Source organism: Pristis pectinata, chromosome 4 (genome assembly GCF_009764475.1).
Source record: "Pristis pectinata isolate sPriPec2 chromosome 4, sPriPec2.1.pri, whole genome shotgun sequence".
In the NCBI taxonomy this organism is placed as follows: domain Eukaryota; kingdom Metazoa; phylum Chordata; class Chondrichthyes; order Rhinopristiformes; family Pristidae; genus Pristis; species Pristis pectinata.
The window spans coordinates 86,884,622-86,902,988 of NC_067408.1; the positions used below are offsets into that span (position 1 = coordinate 86,884,622).

At 37.5% G+C, this 18,367-nt stretch overlaps 1 protein-coding gene across 5 annotated transcripts in view; it reads right to left on the reverse strand.

Annotated features, from left to right (window-relative positions):
- Positions 1-2,979: 2,979 nt before the first annotated feature.
- The window catches only part of LOC127569961 (X-linked retinitis pigmentosa GTPase regulator-like), an 89,599-nt gene continuing 74,211 nt past the window's right edge, over positions 2,980-18,367 (reverse strand). The window contains exons 14-16 of one of the 5 annotated variants that reach the window (XM_052015062.1): positions 13,877-13,925; positions 4,387-4,718; positions 2,980-4,085 (exon numbers count right to left, since the gene is read on the reverse strand). In XM_052015062.1, the coding sequence (XP_051871022.1) occupies positions 3,852-4,085; positions 4,387-4,718; positions 13,877-13,925 (615 nt within the window). In that variant the 3' untranslated portion in view covers positions 2,980-3,851. Of the gene's footprint in view, positions 4,086-4,386; positions 4,719-5,949; positions 6,145-13,876; positions 13,926-18,367 lie in introns of those variants that run through there. The other 4 variants (XM_052015063.1, XM_052015061.1, XM_052015060.1 and 1 more) reach the window with 4 other exon arrangements.

The following is an 18,367-nucleotide window of genomic DNA, read 5'->3' on the forward strand; positions in this document are numbered from 1 at the left end:
GGTGCAATGAAAAATTACTTGCAACAGCATCACAGGCACATAGTATCATATAAGCAGTATTCACAAGAAAAACATAAATTAAACATAGATTATATACAATTTTTACAAGAAAGAAGACAATTAGAACAAAAAAAAGCCCATTTTAGTGCAAGTTTAGTTCCTTATCCTGTTGGAATTTCTGATATCAACTTGCATTTATGTTCTTTAAGCATAGAAAAATATCTTAAGATATATCACAGAGGGATAATTAATAAGATGTATGCAGGACTAAAGAAATGATTAGCAAGGGATGTCCAAAGCTTGGTTGAAGAAATAGGTTTTAGGGATGATTAATTGAACCAATCAATCATCAGCATGTGATGGGGCATCACTGACATCACAACAGCATTTATTCAGTAATATTTACTCAGTAATTGACTGAAGGAGAGTTTGAGTTTGCCGGAAATGCCCAACTCCAGATCTCATTACAGCCTTGGTCCAAAGATAAACAAGATTTGACTTCCAGAGGTGAAATGAGAAGCACTGCACTTGACCTAAAGGCAACGTTTGACTGTGACATCAAGGAACCCTGGCAAGACTGCAGTCAGTGAGAATCAATGGGGAAACAAAAACTTTCTGGAGACACAAGAGACTGCAGATGCTGGAATCTGAAGCAAAAAACAAACTACAGGACGAATTCAGCAGATCAGGCAGTATTTGTGGAGACAAAGGGATGGTTGATGTTTCAGATCAAAACCCTGCCTCAAGACTTGCAAATTCCTGATACAGGGTCTTGACCTGAAACGTCAGCCATTCCTCTGCCTCCACAGATGCTGTGTGCCCCGCTGAGTCCCTCCAGCAGCTTGTTATTAGCTGGAAGAAAATCTTTTGATTAGAGTCATATCACACACAAAGATTGTTGTTGTTTTTGGAGGTCAATTATTTTACCCCAGGACATCACTACAGGATTTCTTCAGGATGGTGTTCTGGGAAACAAAAAAATAGGTTTTTTTTTTCTGCCTGTTTCTTAAGTACCAACAACTAGGAATGAGGTTCTGCTGAAGGAGTATGAACAACAGGGTTCCAAATCAAAGGGCAGAACCACAAACATAGTAATCTCTAGATTACTATGTGAGCCACATGCAAATTTGACTGTATGAACAATAAGGTAAGAGAATTGAATGCACGGTTGAAAAAAACTGATGTGGGAGAAATAGGTGTCAATTCATACTCCAGTGGCACCACAGAAAGAGAGAAATGCTCTGTAGGGAGAAGTTCCACTTAATTTGAGCTGGGCCTGGCAAACTAAATATCTAGAACTGTAGAAAATTCTTTAAACTAAATAGTTGGATGAGAGTGTTAGGATAGCTTATTCCTGAGAGAAAATTTAGAAATTTAAAGACAAAGGGTAAGGCAATAGTGCAGTGCAGGTTAGTGAAATGGTAATTAGAGTGTGATAGGAAGGGATAGAGTATACAAACATATGAGCATACCTTCAGTGATGGTTAGAGTCTGAGCAGGGAAAAACTGGGGGAAAAAGGACAGAATTGAAGGTTCTTTATCTAAACACATGCATCCATAACAAAGCAAATGATTTAAAGGTCTAAATAGAAATAAATTAGTATGATCTTATAGCCATTATGAAGAAACAATTGCAATGCCACCAAGTTTGGGAATTAATTATTCCAGGATATTTAACTTTTTGAAGAAAGAAGCAAAACAGAAAAGGAGGAAGGCTATTATCCCTAGCGTTAAAGGATGAGATAAAGATAATAGGGGGGAAAGATCTTAGCAAGGGAACTAAAAAAGTAGAGTCCTCAAGTTTACATTATTATAACAGTGCAAAAAGCCAGACAGACAGGTCAGAATGGGGACACAGGATGGAGAATTAAAGGAAAAGGCAACTGGAAAGCTCAAGGTCACTGCTGCAGACTGCTCTTATTAACCTGTAAAGTGATAGTTTCATCAACAGCTCATCATCATGGTAACCTTGGCCTCACCCAATCAGAAATATCCCCTGTATCTTATCCATCCCTCCCGCACCCTCTCTGCAACTTGTTTTCATTCTTTCCCAGTTGTGACAAAAGGTCTTCAACCTAAATGTTACATTAACTGCTTCTCTTTCCACAGATTCTGCCTATCCAGCTATTTGATTGTAGCATTTTCTACTCTTTTATTTCAGATTTCCAGCATCTGTTTTTGATTTTCATATTAATTAACATCGATCTTATCTTATTATTTTCTGTTGCTACCACATAAAGTACCAAATATGTTGCATTCAATTTCACAATTTGTTATAAATACATGACCACTAGGTTAGAAATCTACAATTAATGTATTGTAATTACTGGGGTGGAATAATTTTCCTCAGATTTAAAGGATCAAGTAGTGTGCCTTGTTAATAAGATCAGAGAGGAAGTTACAGGAGATAGAATCGGATCACACAAGGGAAGGCAGGGCTATTCCTATGAATGATTAGGTTTGGTGGGCAAAATAATGAGGTGCTGCAACAGAAAAAATTGGCTGGATGGGCTCTCTCTTATTGACAAGTAGGTCAATAAGTTCCATGGACTTTTTGTTATAGTGGTAAAGTAGAGGATATAGGGAAGACAGATTAAGGAGACAAGCAGTGGCGGAGTTTTCTTTGTTGGTCATAAAATCATAGGGAAATAGATTGATTTGGCAGAGAATGAGGACCATTGGGGTTTGCTGCAGTTCTGCTAGATCAGATGATGGGCGTATATACCAAATGCATTCAAGTTTGTGCTTTATTGTGTGTTGATTGAGGTAATGGCAGATGGAAAGACTACTGGGGAGATGGTAAAGATTCAACTGAGGAAAACATCACCACAGTTAAAGAGAAGGGAGTGCTTAGTTAAACTGACAGCAGCCATGATATTGAGACAAATGCAAGGTCGGGGGCTGGGTATTTTGGATTTGAAATGTAGATGCAAACATATTATAGATATAGCTATGATAAATCAGAAATAAACAGTTTTTACTTCCTAGTTTTTTAATATATTGAATTCTACACAATTTTTTTGCTTGCTTGAAAAGTAGAAGAGAATTACATTTACAATTGCAGCAAAAAGAACAAACCAGCTGAAACATTGTAAAAAGAAAAGATATTCATCTTTTATTCAATTTTACACTTAAAATTCAAAGACAGGTGTTGTTCCTAAAACAGCATATTTAAATTGTAAATTAAAATTGGTATGAATCATCAGGTATGAATGGGTTTGTTTCACTGTATAAAGACAATTCTGACCAATTAATTCAGTTCTGCTGAAATTTCATAAATTAAATCATATTACTTACTTATGGTGTGTTAAAAGAAATGAAAATTATGAAGAATCCTGGTTTATTCACGACTTGAGTTAATTTTAATGATTTACCATTCAAAATGTAAAACCCAAATTAGCATTATGTTTTAAACTACAGTTAAGTTATTCTGATGACAAAAATTTCAAAGGTTGAACAAACTGTATTTTTAGTTATTTATACTGAAAAGAAATGTAAGATAAGTAACTGTGTAGTTTTATAACAAGTGACAAAATTAGAAAAGCACCATTAAAGCCACTGTCCTGGGACATTCAAACTATATCTTATTCATACAAAAATATACTGGATCAAATCATTTATTGAAACATTACACAATTACTGTTATTGAATCCCTGAAAGAATAAAACATTCCCTTAGATTCAAATATTTCTTTGTAGGTCTTAAAATACAGTGATTTTGATAACACTGATGGCTTCATAGGCACATGATTACATAAGTAGAAAAGCTCCATTTTGGAACACCATACAATTAAAGTGCAACATGTTCTTCTGAATTGTTCAGAAGGACCTGCTATATCTCTTGTTGGTTACTTACACCAACACACAAGTAGATGATTTATATTTGCTTTTAAAGTTACTTGGTATTGATTTTTTGTTTTGATTAGAGGAAATGGTATCACCACTACCCTCTGATGAACAGTTCAGATTTGAGGCATTTGTTTCATCTCCATTTGAGTGTTCTTTGGTTGATTCCTCAGAGATTGTCTTCTTGCACTGTATTTTTCCTTCAGACTCTTTAGTTGAATTTCCCTTAAAAAGTGACAGCTGCAATTACACCATGAAACATCATTTATATCGGGGCAACAAGGTAATGGAATTTTAATGCAATAAGTACATTACATAATATGTATGTAATCAATATGAATACTCAGTAAAAAGGAAGAAGAGTTGATGGGCACATGTGAGAATAAGTTGCAGGGGTATAAGAATGAGTGACAAACAACAACAACAGCAAAGGGGTACAGGGAAAATAAGGAGAGAACAGAACTATGAACTGAAGGGGAAAATCAGGAAAGCACAGAAATGAAACCAGGTAAAATGAAAGAGGGAAAAAATGACTACTTACATTTTTAGTTCTATTGAGTAAACCATTTGACTTGTTTTCTTTTAAGTTTTTAATTTCTCCAGAACCTTCAGTATTTTCGTTTTCTTTTGCTTCTTTTGTATCCTCATTTTCTCCCAATTTTTTTGTGTCCTCGTTATCTCCTGAATTTTTTGCATCATTTTCTCCTGAGTTTTGTGTGTCTTCAATTTCACCTATACTATCTGCATCTTCATTTTCTTCTAAACTCTCTGAATCTTTGTTTTCTTCTAAACTTTCTGAATCTTCGATTTCTTCTAAACTTTGTACATCTTCCTTTTCTGCTGAAATTTCCATGATCTCACTTTTCTGAAAATCTTTATCAATACATGAATGCAGTCATCAATACTCTCTACTTGTGTAGTCATGACTTTAAAACATTAACAATACACGATTAAAGTTTAACATTTATACTGAAAACTTCAGCAAATACAGCTAGAAAAGTATACTTTGCTCGTGACATATTTTATTGTCATTATATCTTTATTGTATTTTATTTCTCCGAAAAGTTAATTTCTCTCATTTTTTAGTCTTCATACCCCTCTCAAAATCTGCAATAAATGGTTTGAATGCTTGCCTCAGCCTTCAACATTACTAGTCCAAAACTAGGAGATGCAAGTGAATAAAAATAGCTTGGGTACAACCTTCTTCCATCATCCTCTTTCATGTAAAGCCAGCAGCGATAACGATGGGAATTTAACATATGCCTATTCAGTGTGGATGTAAACCCAATTTTCCACAGGTGTCCCATTTTGTTGCACCTCAGCACTTTAAAGCATGATTTTTTAAATTCAAACTAATTCAATAACAAATGTATGCACTCTATTAAATACAGATTCAATTTCCGCTTAGTTGAACTGAGCCCACTTACAATCAGCACGTTGATTTACAACAAGATCTTTTATAATTGCTAAAATTGCCTCACTTATTTTTTTATTTCTGATTTCCAGCATCTGCAGTTTTTTTAAAAAATTTCATTTACTTTTAGTGTTTAACGAACAAAGAAAATGTCTACAGCAAAAGGCCATGGTCCAGCGACATCATTTGCTACCATTTTGGAAATTGTCTGACATGAGGAAGGAGTTATTGACAATCTCAGTAATCATTTATATCTAATATTTCTGCATCTTCAACAAAATTAGCTTTAAATTTATTTACCAACTTGAAGGAGAGAAAACTAATCTCAAATTGATGTGTAATAGTTCAATTTTGTGAACAGATTGATATAAAACTATGCAGCAAAATAACAAACATGCAAATGTTGCATAAACCATTACAAGTAGTTTACAATCAAAGAGAGAAGAAAACTAAGAACATAGACAATGATCAACTTGTCAGATATTCCAGAGATGAAGCTAAGTGTCACAGAGGATTCGGTAACCACCCACCCTCCACCCCAACCTGATTACAACGATCATTACAATGAAGATTGTCTACCCAAGTTATTATCAACAAAGAATGTCTTTGGTAAATCATGTTGTTATGGACTCAGTGAAAGTCCCTTTAACATAGAGTGTGTGTGTGTATGTGTGTGTGGGGTGTGCTTACGTCAATAGAAGATAAAGGACGTAATGACGCTCTTGAAGAAGTAAGAAGAAGCAGAAGGAGAGAGAGAGAGAAGGGAGAGAGACACCAGCCTGCTTGTTTTCTCTATCGATGGATGAGAAACAATAACTGTGTTTGCCACTGAAATCCATGTATGGAAGTTGGAAGTAATCCGGTGGAGTTCACTTTGTTGCTGACCTGTAGAAGGAAACAGGTATTTGTATGTGGACGACCACGGTTCGGATGCTTTTCGGGGTGAGGAAGTCACTACCGAGTAAACACTGAAGTGTCGTTTGGGTTCCATCGTGGAACATTTGGATTTCGTATGTACTCTCTCTATGTTTTTCTACATCTACATCTTATCTTCAGACAACGGTGGTTGTTGAAGAAGCCCTTGCTCATGTTTCACCTTATGGCTTGCGGAACTGAACTTTAAGAACCATTCCGGAACTGGGAGTTTTGGACTTTGTCACACACACACACGAAGAGTTTAGTTTTGGGGTTAACGTTCGAGGTTTAACATTTTTGAATTCTAACATACTAACATTTTTTTTTAACTTTTATTTTACGTATTATCATAAGTAGTGATTAATAAAATAGTTTTTAACACTGAATCATGCTCAGTGTGTTTCTTTTGTTGCTGGTTTGTGACAAAATTGGGGGCTCGTCCGGGATAGTTCCCAAGGTTAACGAGTGTCGTCCGGGATAGTTCCCAAGGTTAACGAGATTTGTTCGGGATTCAATCCAAAGATTTTTGAGGGAGGTCTGATAAATTCTTTTTAATTGGCTTGTGTGTGTGGAAACCAGCAGCAATGGATATTAAGGCATTTTTGGAGTCACCAACCCAAAAGGGATTGGAGGTGGCGAAAAAGGATGATTTGATAAAGATTGCTACAAGGCTAAACCTTACAGAAGTAAAGCAGTCTATGAGAAAGGCAGATATTCAGAGACTGATAGCTGGCCATTATGTGGAAAAGAAGGTGTTTGAGAAGGAAGTGTTAAAACAGTTTCCTGGCAGTGAAATAGCAATTTCTGAGGCACAGGTGCAGCTGGCAAAGATAGAGGCTGAACGAGAGAAAAATAAATTAGAAGCTGAACGAGAGCAAAAGAGATTAGAGGCTGAACGAGAACAAACCCAGTTAAAGATAGAGGCCGAACGAGAGAAATTAGAGGCCGAACAAAAGAAATTAGAGACTGAACAAAAGATAACTCAGATGAAGATAGAGGCTGATCTAGCAATGAAGCAGATGGAATTGAAGAGGATGGAGCTGGATAACGAGGAGAAAAAGAGGCAGCATGAGTTACAAATGAAGCGTAGGAGTTCGGAATCTGATTCTGATGATGGTTTTTCAGCCAGCAGGGAGGTTCGATTAGTCCCTCCGTTTGAGGAAGATCAGGTTGATCAGTATTTCCAACATTTTGAAAAGGTTGCTGTGAGTTCAAACTGGCCAAGGAAAGGATGGGCTCTTATGGTACAGAGTGTGATTAAAGGTAAAGCTCAAAAAGCTTATTCTGCTTTGTCTGCTGAGGATGCAGCTGATTATACCAAGGTAAAACAAGCTATTTTGAAGGCCTATGAATTGGTCCCTGAGGCTTATAGACAAAAATTCAGAGACTTGAGGAAATCTGCAGATCAGACTTATATGGAATTTGCCAATGGAAAGAGAATATGTTTTGAACGATGGTGCCTGGCTAAAAATGTAGATGGGGATTATGATAAATTGACAGAATTGATACTGGTGGAAGACTTTAAAAGATGTGTTCCAGCTGAATTAACAACATATTTAAATGAAAAGGCAGTGGAAACTTTACAAGAAACTGCTAGGTTGGCAGATGATTATGCTTTAACCCATAAATCCAAATGGGGACAACCTAAAACCTTTCAAAAGAGTTACAAAGACAATCCAGGTAAACCAGAGATTAAATTGGGAGGTAATCAAAAAGGAAAAGATGAAAAGAAGCCAGGGCTGGAGAAACCTGTTGAGCGTACTTGTTATTACTGTAGGAAACCTGGCCATGTGATATCTAATTGTGCCCTTTTGAAGAAAAAGAAGGAAGCTGTGCCCAATGCTTGCTTTCAGGCAATTAAAAATCAAAAAGGTTTAGGAGATGCTGTTAAAGATCAGTCCTTGCAAGAGGTAAAAGCAGAAAAGTTGGAGGAAGTGAGAAAGGAATTCCATTCTTATGTATCAGAGGGTTTTGTTTCACTGAATGATGAGTCACCTCAGGTGCCAGTGAAAATTCTTAGAGATACTGGGGCTAGTCAATCTCTCTTGCTGGACAGTGTTTTAAATTTTGGTGAAGAAAGTGACACTGGTGAAGTAAATCTAGTACGAGGCGTTACAGGTGAGACCATGTCTGTCCCTTTTCACAGGGTGATTTTAAAGTCAAAGTTCGTAGAAGGACCAGTCGAGATAGGGATAAGACCTAGTTTGCCAGTGGAAGGAGTTTCTTTGTTATTGGGAAATGACCTTGCAGATGGAGAAATTGTTCCTGTGGTACGGTTAACAACCAAACCAAGGATTGATGAGTCTGAGAATGATCCAGATGTTTACCCATCATGTGCGGTGACTCGAGCTAGAGCTAGAGAATTAGCCAAGACAGACAGTCCGGTGCAGTCTGATGTAGTTCCTTGTGACAGTCCTAAACAGGAAGAAAATTATGATGCCTTATCTGAGACTTTTCTGTCTTCACTGGAGGATCAACATCCTTATAGTGAGCCTGAATTTAAAGATTTGTCTTTGTCGAGGAAGGATTTTATGGTGGAACAGACAAAGGACCCTGAGTTGACAGAATTGAAAGAAAAAGCTCTCTCATGTGAGGAGATTGAAAAAGTGCCAACTGGATACTATGTCAAAAATGGAGTGTTAGTGAGGAAATGGAGACCTCCTCATGTTCCTGTTCCTGAGGAATGGGAAGTTATTCATCAGGTTGTTGTTCCAAAAGTTTATAGGGATGAGATTTTAAACCTGGCCCATAGTATGCCTTTGGGTGGTCATTTTGGTGTGAATAAAACTGTAGGGAAGATCTTGAAACAATTCTATTGGCCTGGTTTGAGAAAAGATGTGGTGATGTTTTGTCGAACCTGCCACACATGTCAGATGGTAGGTAAACCAAATCAAAAACCCCCTGTGGCTCCTTTGAAACCAATTCCTGCTTTTGGTGAACCCTTTTCGAAGGTGATTGTGGACTGTGTTGGTCCATTACCAAAGTCTAAGACTGGAAATCAGTATTTGTTAACCATCATGTGTGCCACTTCTAGATTTCCAGAGGCAATACCCCTTAGAAATATTAAGGCCAAGACGGTGTCAAAGGCTCTTGTAAAATTTTTTACCTTGTTTGGTTTGCCAAAAGAAATCCAATCTGATCAAGGTAATAATTTTATGTCAAAAATTTATATGTCAAATTTACATAATAATTTTATGTCAAAAAGTCTATGAGCTGGGAGCAAAGCAGATTGTATCATCTGCATATCACCCAGAATCTCAAGGAGCTCTGGAGAGATTTCATTCTACTCTCAAAAATATGCTGAAGACTTATTGCTTTGAAAACACAAAGGATTGGGACGAAGGTATCCATTTACTTTTGTTTGCCGTTAGAGAATCGATCCAGGAGTCAATAGGATTTAGTCCGTTTGAGCTTGTGTTTGGACATAGGGTGAGAGGACCTTTGGAGTTGTTAAGAGAGCAATGGGTTAATGAGGAAGTTCACTTGAGTCTGTTGGACTATGTCCAAAAATTTAAAACTCGGTTGGAGAGAGTCTGCCAGCTAGCGAGAGAGAATTTGAAAACAAGCCAGATAAGAATGAAGACATATTTTGATAGACGTGCTCGGCCTAGGACATTCGCAGTGGGGCAAAAGGTGTTGGTATTTTTCCCTAGCCAAAATAATCCCTTGCAAGCTCGTTTTTCTGGACCCTATGTTATTGAATCTCGAGTGACTGATCTAACATATATAATCAAAACACCAGATAGACGCAAGAAAACACAACTCTGTCATGTAAACATGCTAAAACCTTATTATGAGAGGGATTCAGTGGTGGCCTTGGTGGATGATGTAAAGGTTGTTTCTAGAATGCCTGATGTTGATGTTGAGGAAGGCCAATTTAGACCAAATATTGTTCCATCGAAACTAAAAAACCAAAATATCCTGGAGAACCTTGAAACGAAGTTGGACCATTTACAAGTTTCACAAAAACAACAGATGAGAGAATTAATTTTAAAATTTAAAAATCTGTTCCCAGATGTTCCAAACAGAACATCGATAATTACCCATGATGTTGATGTTGGGGATGCAAAACCAATCAAACAACACCCATATCGAATGAATGTGGAAAAAAGTAAACTTGTTGATCAGGAAATAAAATACATGTTGGAAAATGATATTATTAGACATTCTACTTCAAATTGGAGTTCGCCTTGTGTTATTGTACCTAAACCTGATGGAACTGTTAGATTTTGCACAGATTACAGGAAAGTGAATGCTGTAACAAAGTCAGATGCTTACCCTATTCCTAGGGTGGATGATTGCATAGACAGAGTGGGAAAGGCAAAATTTCTTACAAAGATTGACCTATTAAAAGGGTACTGGTGTGTTCCATTAACAGATAGAGGAAGGGAAATTTCAGCCTTTGTAACCCCTTCTGGATTGTATGAATACAATGTTTTGCCATTTGGAATGAAAAATGCTCCGGCAACATTTCAAAGAATGATTAATTCAGTGATTCATGGGTTAAACCATACAGATGCCTACATTGACGACTTAGTGACTGGGAATGATACATGGGAGGATCACATCTCTGCGTTAGAAAGGTTGTTTGAAAGACTTTCCAAGGCTAACCTTACAGTTAACTTGGCTAAAAGTGAATTTGGCCATGCCACTGTGACGTATCTTGGTTATGTTGTAGGTCAAGGCAAGCAAGCTCCTGTTCAGGCAAAAGTTCAAGCAATATCTGAGTTCCCTATTCCCACAGGTACGAGGACTGTTAGAAGATTTTTGGGAATGGTTGGATATTATCGAAAATTTTGTAAAAATTTTGCTGATATTGCTCTTCCCCTAACTAATCTTCTGAAGAAGGGAGTAAAGTTTGTTTGGACAGATTCTTGTCAAGAAGCATTTAAGAAGCTGAAAGCCATTTTATGCTACCATCCTGTGCTCAGAACACCTGACTTTGAAAAGCCATTTTCATTAGCAGTAGATGCCAGTGATGAAGCTGCAGGAGCTGTGTTGTTGCAGAAGGGTGACCTTGATGATATTGACCATCCTGTAGCTTACTTTTCAAAGAAATTTAATGAGCATCAAAAGAATTATTCCACCATAGAGAAAGAATTACTGTCGCTTGTTTTAGCCTTGCAACATTTCAGTGTATATGTTTGCACCGCTCAGAAACCATTGACTGTGTATACCGATCATAACCCATTGGTGTTTCTGAGCCGAGTCAAAAACAAGAACAGAAGGCTGTTAAACTGGAGTTTAATTTTGCAAGAGTTTGATCTCATGATAACTCACATTAAAGGCAAAGATAATGTGATTGCTGATTGTCTTTCCCGATGTTAAATGGGAAACATGTATCTGTACTAATCTGATAGTCTGTAGTTATGTAGCATGATAATTATTAACATTACTAACTGTATGCGCGGTTGAATTTTTCTTGGGAAAAATTTTTTTTAGGTGGGAGGTGTTATGGACTCAGTGAAAGTCCCTTTAACATAGAGTGTGTGTGTGTATGTGTGTGTGGGGCGTGCTTACATCAATAGAAGATAAAGGACGTAATGACGTTCTTGAAGAAGTAAGAAGAAGCAGAAGGAGAGAGAGAGAGAGAAGGGAGAGAGACACCAGCCTGCTTGTTTTCTCTATCGATGGATGAGAAACAATAACTGTGTTTGCCACTGAAATCCATGTATGGAAGTTGGAAGTAATCCGGTGGAGTTCACTTTGTTGCTGACCTGTAGAAGGAAACAGGTATTTGTATGTGGACGACCACGGTTCGGATGCTTTTCGGGGTGAGGAAGTCACTACCGAGTAAACACTGAAGTGTCGTTTGGGTTCCATCGTGGAACATTTGGATTTCGTATGTACTCTCTCTATGTTTTTCTACATCTACATCTTATCTTCAGACAACGGTGGTTGTTGAAGAAGCCCTTGCTCACGTTTCACCTTATGGCTTGCGGAACTGAACTTTAAGAACCATTCCGGAACTGGGAGTTTTGGACTTTGTCACACACACACACACGAAGAGTTTAGTTTTGGGGTTAACGTTCGAGGTTTAACATTTTTGAATTCTAACATACTAACATTTTTTTTTAACTTTACATTTTACGTATTATCATAAGTAGTGATTAATAAAATAGTTTTTAACACTGAATCATGCTCAGTGTGTTTCTTTTGTTGCTGGTTTGTGACAATGTGCTTTAGAAGGAATCTAACACTGAAGTATCTTTACAGTAGTTACCTAAACTACTCGATATAATCATCGTGCTACATAAAATGAAACCCAGTTAATGATGATACAATTACAGTGTTGTGTAAATGAGGATTCAGACCCTATTAATTAATACATTTTAGTAATTCTCACTCGCTAATCTCATTGTATATTATGCTCTTATATTTACATTATGAAGGTAGTGTTAGTTCAGATATCTTTGTGTCACAGACTTGAATCTTAGTTTTAAAATAGTGAAATGGGTGGGTTTAGAGTGGGTGGAAGGGGTTAAATATCCTGATTATCACTATGTGTCTCAACATATAACTTGATGCATGAAGCGATGTGCATATAACCCCTGCAGTAAACAGGATTGCTAGATGTGTCAGTTACTACAAATTAAAAAAAAACATAAAACATGAAAATAAGTTTTCTATTATATAAAAAAAATTAAGCAATGAAAGGAAGAGTGCAGAACCAAAGCAATGACTATCCTGAATTAACTGGGAACCCAATCTTAGAGGAATTTTAAGAAATTGTTAGGACAGTTATACGTCAACCACAATAGAGCAGTTTCTTCACAACTCAGAATCATAAGGAGTTTGATCAATAATCGATGTTTTGCAGGTAGAAGGTAATTTTTTTTTAACATTACCATGATCTCACACATTAGATAGGTAGAACAATAGTGAAGCACACAAGAATACAAACATCAAGACCTAGGAAGTATTTATCTCCATAATGAATTACCAGTCTTATGAGCAAATACCATGGGCAAATGTGATGACAGGGGTCACTTTAATTCACCCTTGTAAAACTGCAAGGATGTAATATTATACTAGAATAATCAAGACCCCTGAAGCAGTCCATTCTTTCCAGCACCAATGGTGCAGAGCAGAAAAAGACTGAAGGAACCCACTGGATAAAAATTATTCAACAATATAAAATATGATTTTATTTTAAACACATAGCTGGTTATATTTTGAACTTTTCTAGAAATGTAATAAATATATAAAAACATAATTAAAAGTAATGAGACCAAAAGATACAAAATGTCACAAGAAAGAAACTGCTTCCAATAAGTTTATTAGTTTTTATTTAATAAAAATTTGTTTCGTCAATTATTGAATGGCATATTGTGCCAGTGTGGAAGTAAACATAAGAACACAAGAAAAGGGAGTAGCAGTTGGCTGTACAGCCTCTCAAGCCTGTTTTGCCATTCAACAAGACCATAGCTGATCTGATTCGATTCAGTAAGATGCAAAAAACGATTAAAAATTGATTAATGAGGTGTCAGTAACATGTTGCCTGGCAACTCAATAATCAGTTATTTCATGTCATTAAAAGAAAGAAAGATTTGCAAAGTTAGCATTCAATTCATAAACAAATTGTAGTTACAACTACAGTTTAATGTTAAATCACCAATAAGAAATTGTAACCTGTGTAACTACAAACAATTGGTATAAATGAATTATTTTAAATATATTTCAAAAAAATATTTTTGCTTACCTTCCTCATCTTCCTCTGATCCTGATTGTTTTTTATTAATTGATGTTACCTTGTAAAAGAGTACAGGTATGGCAATTAAAAAAAATACTTGACATTCTTACCAACAAAGACCTTAGCAAATTAAAACCAATGCTGAATGCATGATCAATTATGTAGTTACAATCATTGTCCCGTGCAGCCTAACATTAAATCATGCAATTAAGAAGATACCAGGATCTACGTTTTCTACAAGTTGTGATAATTCCCAGGTTTTTATGAACTTGCATAAAAGATTGGAAGAGCTCCAAAGAATTTCCCAAATAAGAAACCATGATATACAATTCATACTCCAAAGTACAACAGTAAGCATATGATGGAAATACATCAACCAAAATATTTCACAATTTTCTTCCACAGTATCACTGAGCGCAAGTGTTTAATTATCACTGAGCACAACTGGAGAGAGAAGATAACTATCTATTATTCATCTTCCAAATTATCTATCTCCACCTAAACAGTCCCATCTAACATCTACTTCAACTACATCTGCCCCCACCCCTTCACCCACTGTTTTAAATCTTCATCCAACCACACTCTTCAGGTTTTCATCAGTCACTACTGCCCCATCTTCTCTTCTTCATTTGCAATCAGGATCAGCAGCAAATAAAATTATAAATCGTTGTATTCTCACTCGAGATTTTCCACTACTCGTATTCTAGCTATGTTTCTTGTTGCCACAAAGGAGTGTGTGATGTGATCAACGACATCTGGTATCCATTGAAAAGCATTCACAACTTGATATCCTACTTAACCCTGAGCTGAGCATTCAGCTTGATAACCCCTCTCAATCACAAAGATTGCATTCCTCTCTTTACATAATACCCCCCGCCTCCAACCCTATCTCACTCCATCTGTTGCTGAAATTCTTTTCAATGCCCCAGTCACCTTTATCAGATTAATCCAAAGGTGTGCCTCCATCCTCCAATCCCTGTAAATTTCAGTTCATGTCCTGTGTCAATCAATTACTTACCAGCTATGTCTTTGCTAGCCTAAACGAGTTTGCCATTCCCCAAAATGTCAATTTTTTCTTAACAATGGTCCATTATTCCCCAGTCTATTTGCTTGAAGATTGTACCTGATCTTAATTTGCTGTATGTCACACCATGTACAGTTAGCTATTAGTACATGATTAAAACTCCTGGATATTTAGCATTACTCCTGTCCAGATACCTTCCTTTCAGTTGTCACTATTTTAGGTTAACACATTTTATGGCAAGATTTATAATTGAGACTTCTGTCATATACACAACATATGTGTGGGAGAACAAGGAACCATTATTAAATATACAGTACATCAATATAATATGAAAACCATTCCTTAATTGTCATGCTATACCTTGAACAATAGTCATCGTTGGAACAATAGTTCAAGTCACCCAGGCCCAACTTCCACTTTCATCCAAATTTTTTTTCTACTAGAGAAGTAACTTCTATATTTAATTTTATCCATGAAATTATTTTAAGTACCTGGACACCAAATTATGTCGTTTCTGACAATGAATGCACTCCAAGATATCTCCAATGAAGTGTCTTGTATTTCTCATATAATTATTGTCTGTTGTCTACTGTATAATATAATTTCTACTCTATAATCATCTCTTGATCCTTACTTTCCTATAAAACAGTTTTCAGTATCTCTCCTCTGTTGCACATTGTTCCCTCCTTCCTCTCTTCTTTTTAATCTGTCCCTTTTAACATGCAGTTCATTTGCAATGTCTTTTAGTTCTAAGGAAAGGATAATAGCACAATACTTAAATTTGTCTTTCATATTCTTGATGAAAGCTACAACTAGTTGAGTGTCTCCAGGGAGTTTTGTCTTTTTATTACGTTCAATACATCCACCATCAAATTCAAGTTTGTAGTGATGGGTAATAAGTGTTGACCTTGCAAGCAACATCCACATTCCCAAAATTAATAAACTAGATTTTGTTTCCTCCCTTATTTTCTAAGACTAACTAAAGAGCTCTTTGCCTTCCACAGTTCTATCCTGTTTTCCATTCCATTTATACCAACTGCTTTTATTAATCACATCCAAACATAATGCATGATCCTCAATTCCACTTGCATCACCTCTGATAATGAAGGAGTTTGTCTGCATACAGAAAAACCTGGAGAATATTTAGGCATGGATTAATGTGGGATGGAACATCTGTATCACACAAATGCCCAGGCAATGACCATCTGTAACTGGAGAGAGTCCAGATCACTCTATTGCCACACCATCAACATCCAGGGGCCAATGACCCAAAGCAACTCAACTACTGCAAGAGCACATCAGAGGGTGGGCAAATGTTTATCCTCTGGCTCCCCAACATCTTTCCATCTTCTACGGAACAGAAGTCAGGAGGGTGATGAAAATATCTATTTGCCAGGATGGACATAGCTCAGTACTATCCAGGATAAAGAATTCATTTGATTGATACCACAACCCCACTATAAACATTTTCTCCTTTCACCACTGGAACATCATGGCTATAATGTCCACCATCTACAAAACGTACTGCTGCAACTTTGTCAAAGCTTCTTCAACAGTGCCTTCTAATCCCACAACTACCACCTAAAAGGATCAGAGCAACAGTCACATGGAAATGCTGCCACTTGCAGGTACCCACCCCCACAGATACACAACATCCTGATTTCAAATTATAGGTTCTTCTTTCATCACCACTCGGTCACATCATAAAAGTTACTACCCAAAAGCATTGCAGGTGTATCTTCACCAAGAGAAAGCCAATGATTCAAGGAGGTTTACCATCTTGACAGCAATTTGGACTGGCTTTACATAGAACAGTACAGGCCCTTCAGCCCACGATGTTGTGCCGACTGATGTTAGTCTTATCCACATTCAAACTATCCCCCTCTCTACTTCACCTCCCATAACCCTCTATTTTCTTTCATCCATGTGCCTATCTACTTCGGGGGTGGTGGTACGGACCGATATGATAGGGACATTTAAGAGTCTATTAGACAGTCTCTCTGTGTAAAAAAAATACCTCTGACATCTCCCCTGAACTTTCCTCCATGGACCTTAAACGGGTGACCTCTAGCATTGGCCATTACCGCCCTGGGGAAAAGATGCTGGCAGTCCACTCTTTTTATGCCTCTCATAATCTTATATACCTCTACCAAGTTGCCTCTCATCCTCTGTCGCTCCAAAGAGAAAAGCCACAACTTGCTCAACCTCTCCTCATAAGACATGCTCATCCTTGTAAATCTCCTCTGCACCCTCTCCAAAGCTTCCACATCCTTTCTATAATGTGGTGACCAGAACTGAACATAAGATTCCAAGTATGGTCTAACCAGAGTCTTATAGAGCTGCAACATTACCTCTTGGCTTTTGAACTCAATCCCCTGGCTAGTGAAGGCCAGCACACCATACACCTTCTTAACCGCCCTATCAACTTGCGCGGCAACTTTGAGGGATCTATATACTTGGACCCCAAGATCTCTGTTCCTCCACACTGCTAAGAATCCTGCTATTAACCATGTACTCTGCATTCAAGTTAGATCTTCCAAAGTGTATCACTTCACATTTCTCTGGCTTGAACTCCATCTGCTACTTCTCCACCCAGCTCTGCAACCTCTCTAAAACCCCTTGCAACCTACAACAACCTTCTGCATTATCTACAACACCACCAACCTTCATGTCATCTGCAAACTTACCAACTCACCCTTCTACTTCTTCATCCAAGTTATTTGTAAAAATCACAAAGAGTAGGGGTCCCAGAACAGATCCCTGCGGAACACCATTTGTCACCGACCTCCACGTTGAATACTCCCCTTTTACAACCACCCTCTGCGTTCTGTGGGCAAGCCAATTTTGAATCTACACAGCCAATTTTCCATGAATCCCATACCTCATGACTTTCTGGATGAGCCTACCATGGGGAACCTTGTCAAACGCCTTCCTGAAATCCATATATACCACATCAACTGCACTACCTTCAACAATTGGTCTTGTCCCTTCCTCGGAAAACTCTATTAGGCTCGTGAGGCATGACCTGCCGTTCACAAAGCCATGTTGACTATCCCTAATAAGACTCTGCTTTTCCAAATGCTCATAAACACAGTCCCTAAGAATCATCTCTAATAGTTTACCCACCACTGCTGTAAGACTCACTGGTCTATAATTCCCAGGATAATCCCTTTTCCCTTTCTTGAACAATGGAACAACGTTTGCCATCCTCCAATCCTTTGGTACAACTCCTGTGGCCAGGGAGGGCTCAAAGATTATCATTAATGCTCCAGCAATCTCTTCCCGGGGACTTATCTATCCTAATACTTTTTAGTAGCTCCAACACTGCTTCTTTCTTAACCTCATCATGCTCCAACACATTTGCCTGTTCTACGCTAACCTCACATTCCTCAAAGTCCCTCTCCCTGGTGAACACTGAAGCAAAATATTCATTCAGGACCTCCCCTACCTCTTTCGCCTCCAGATACATTTTCCCC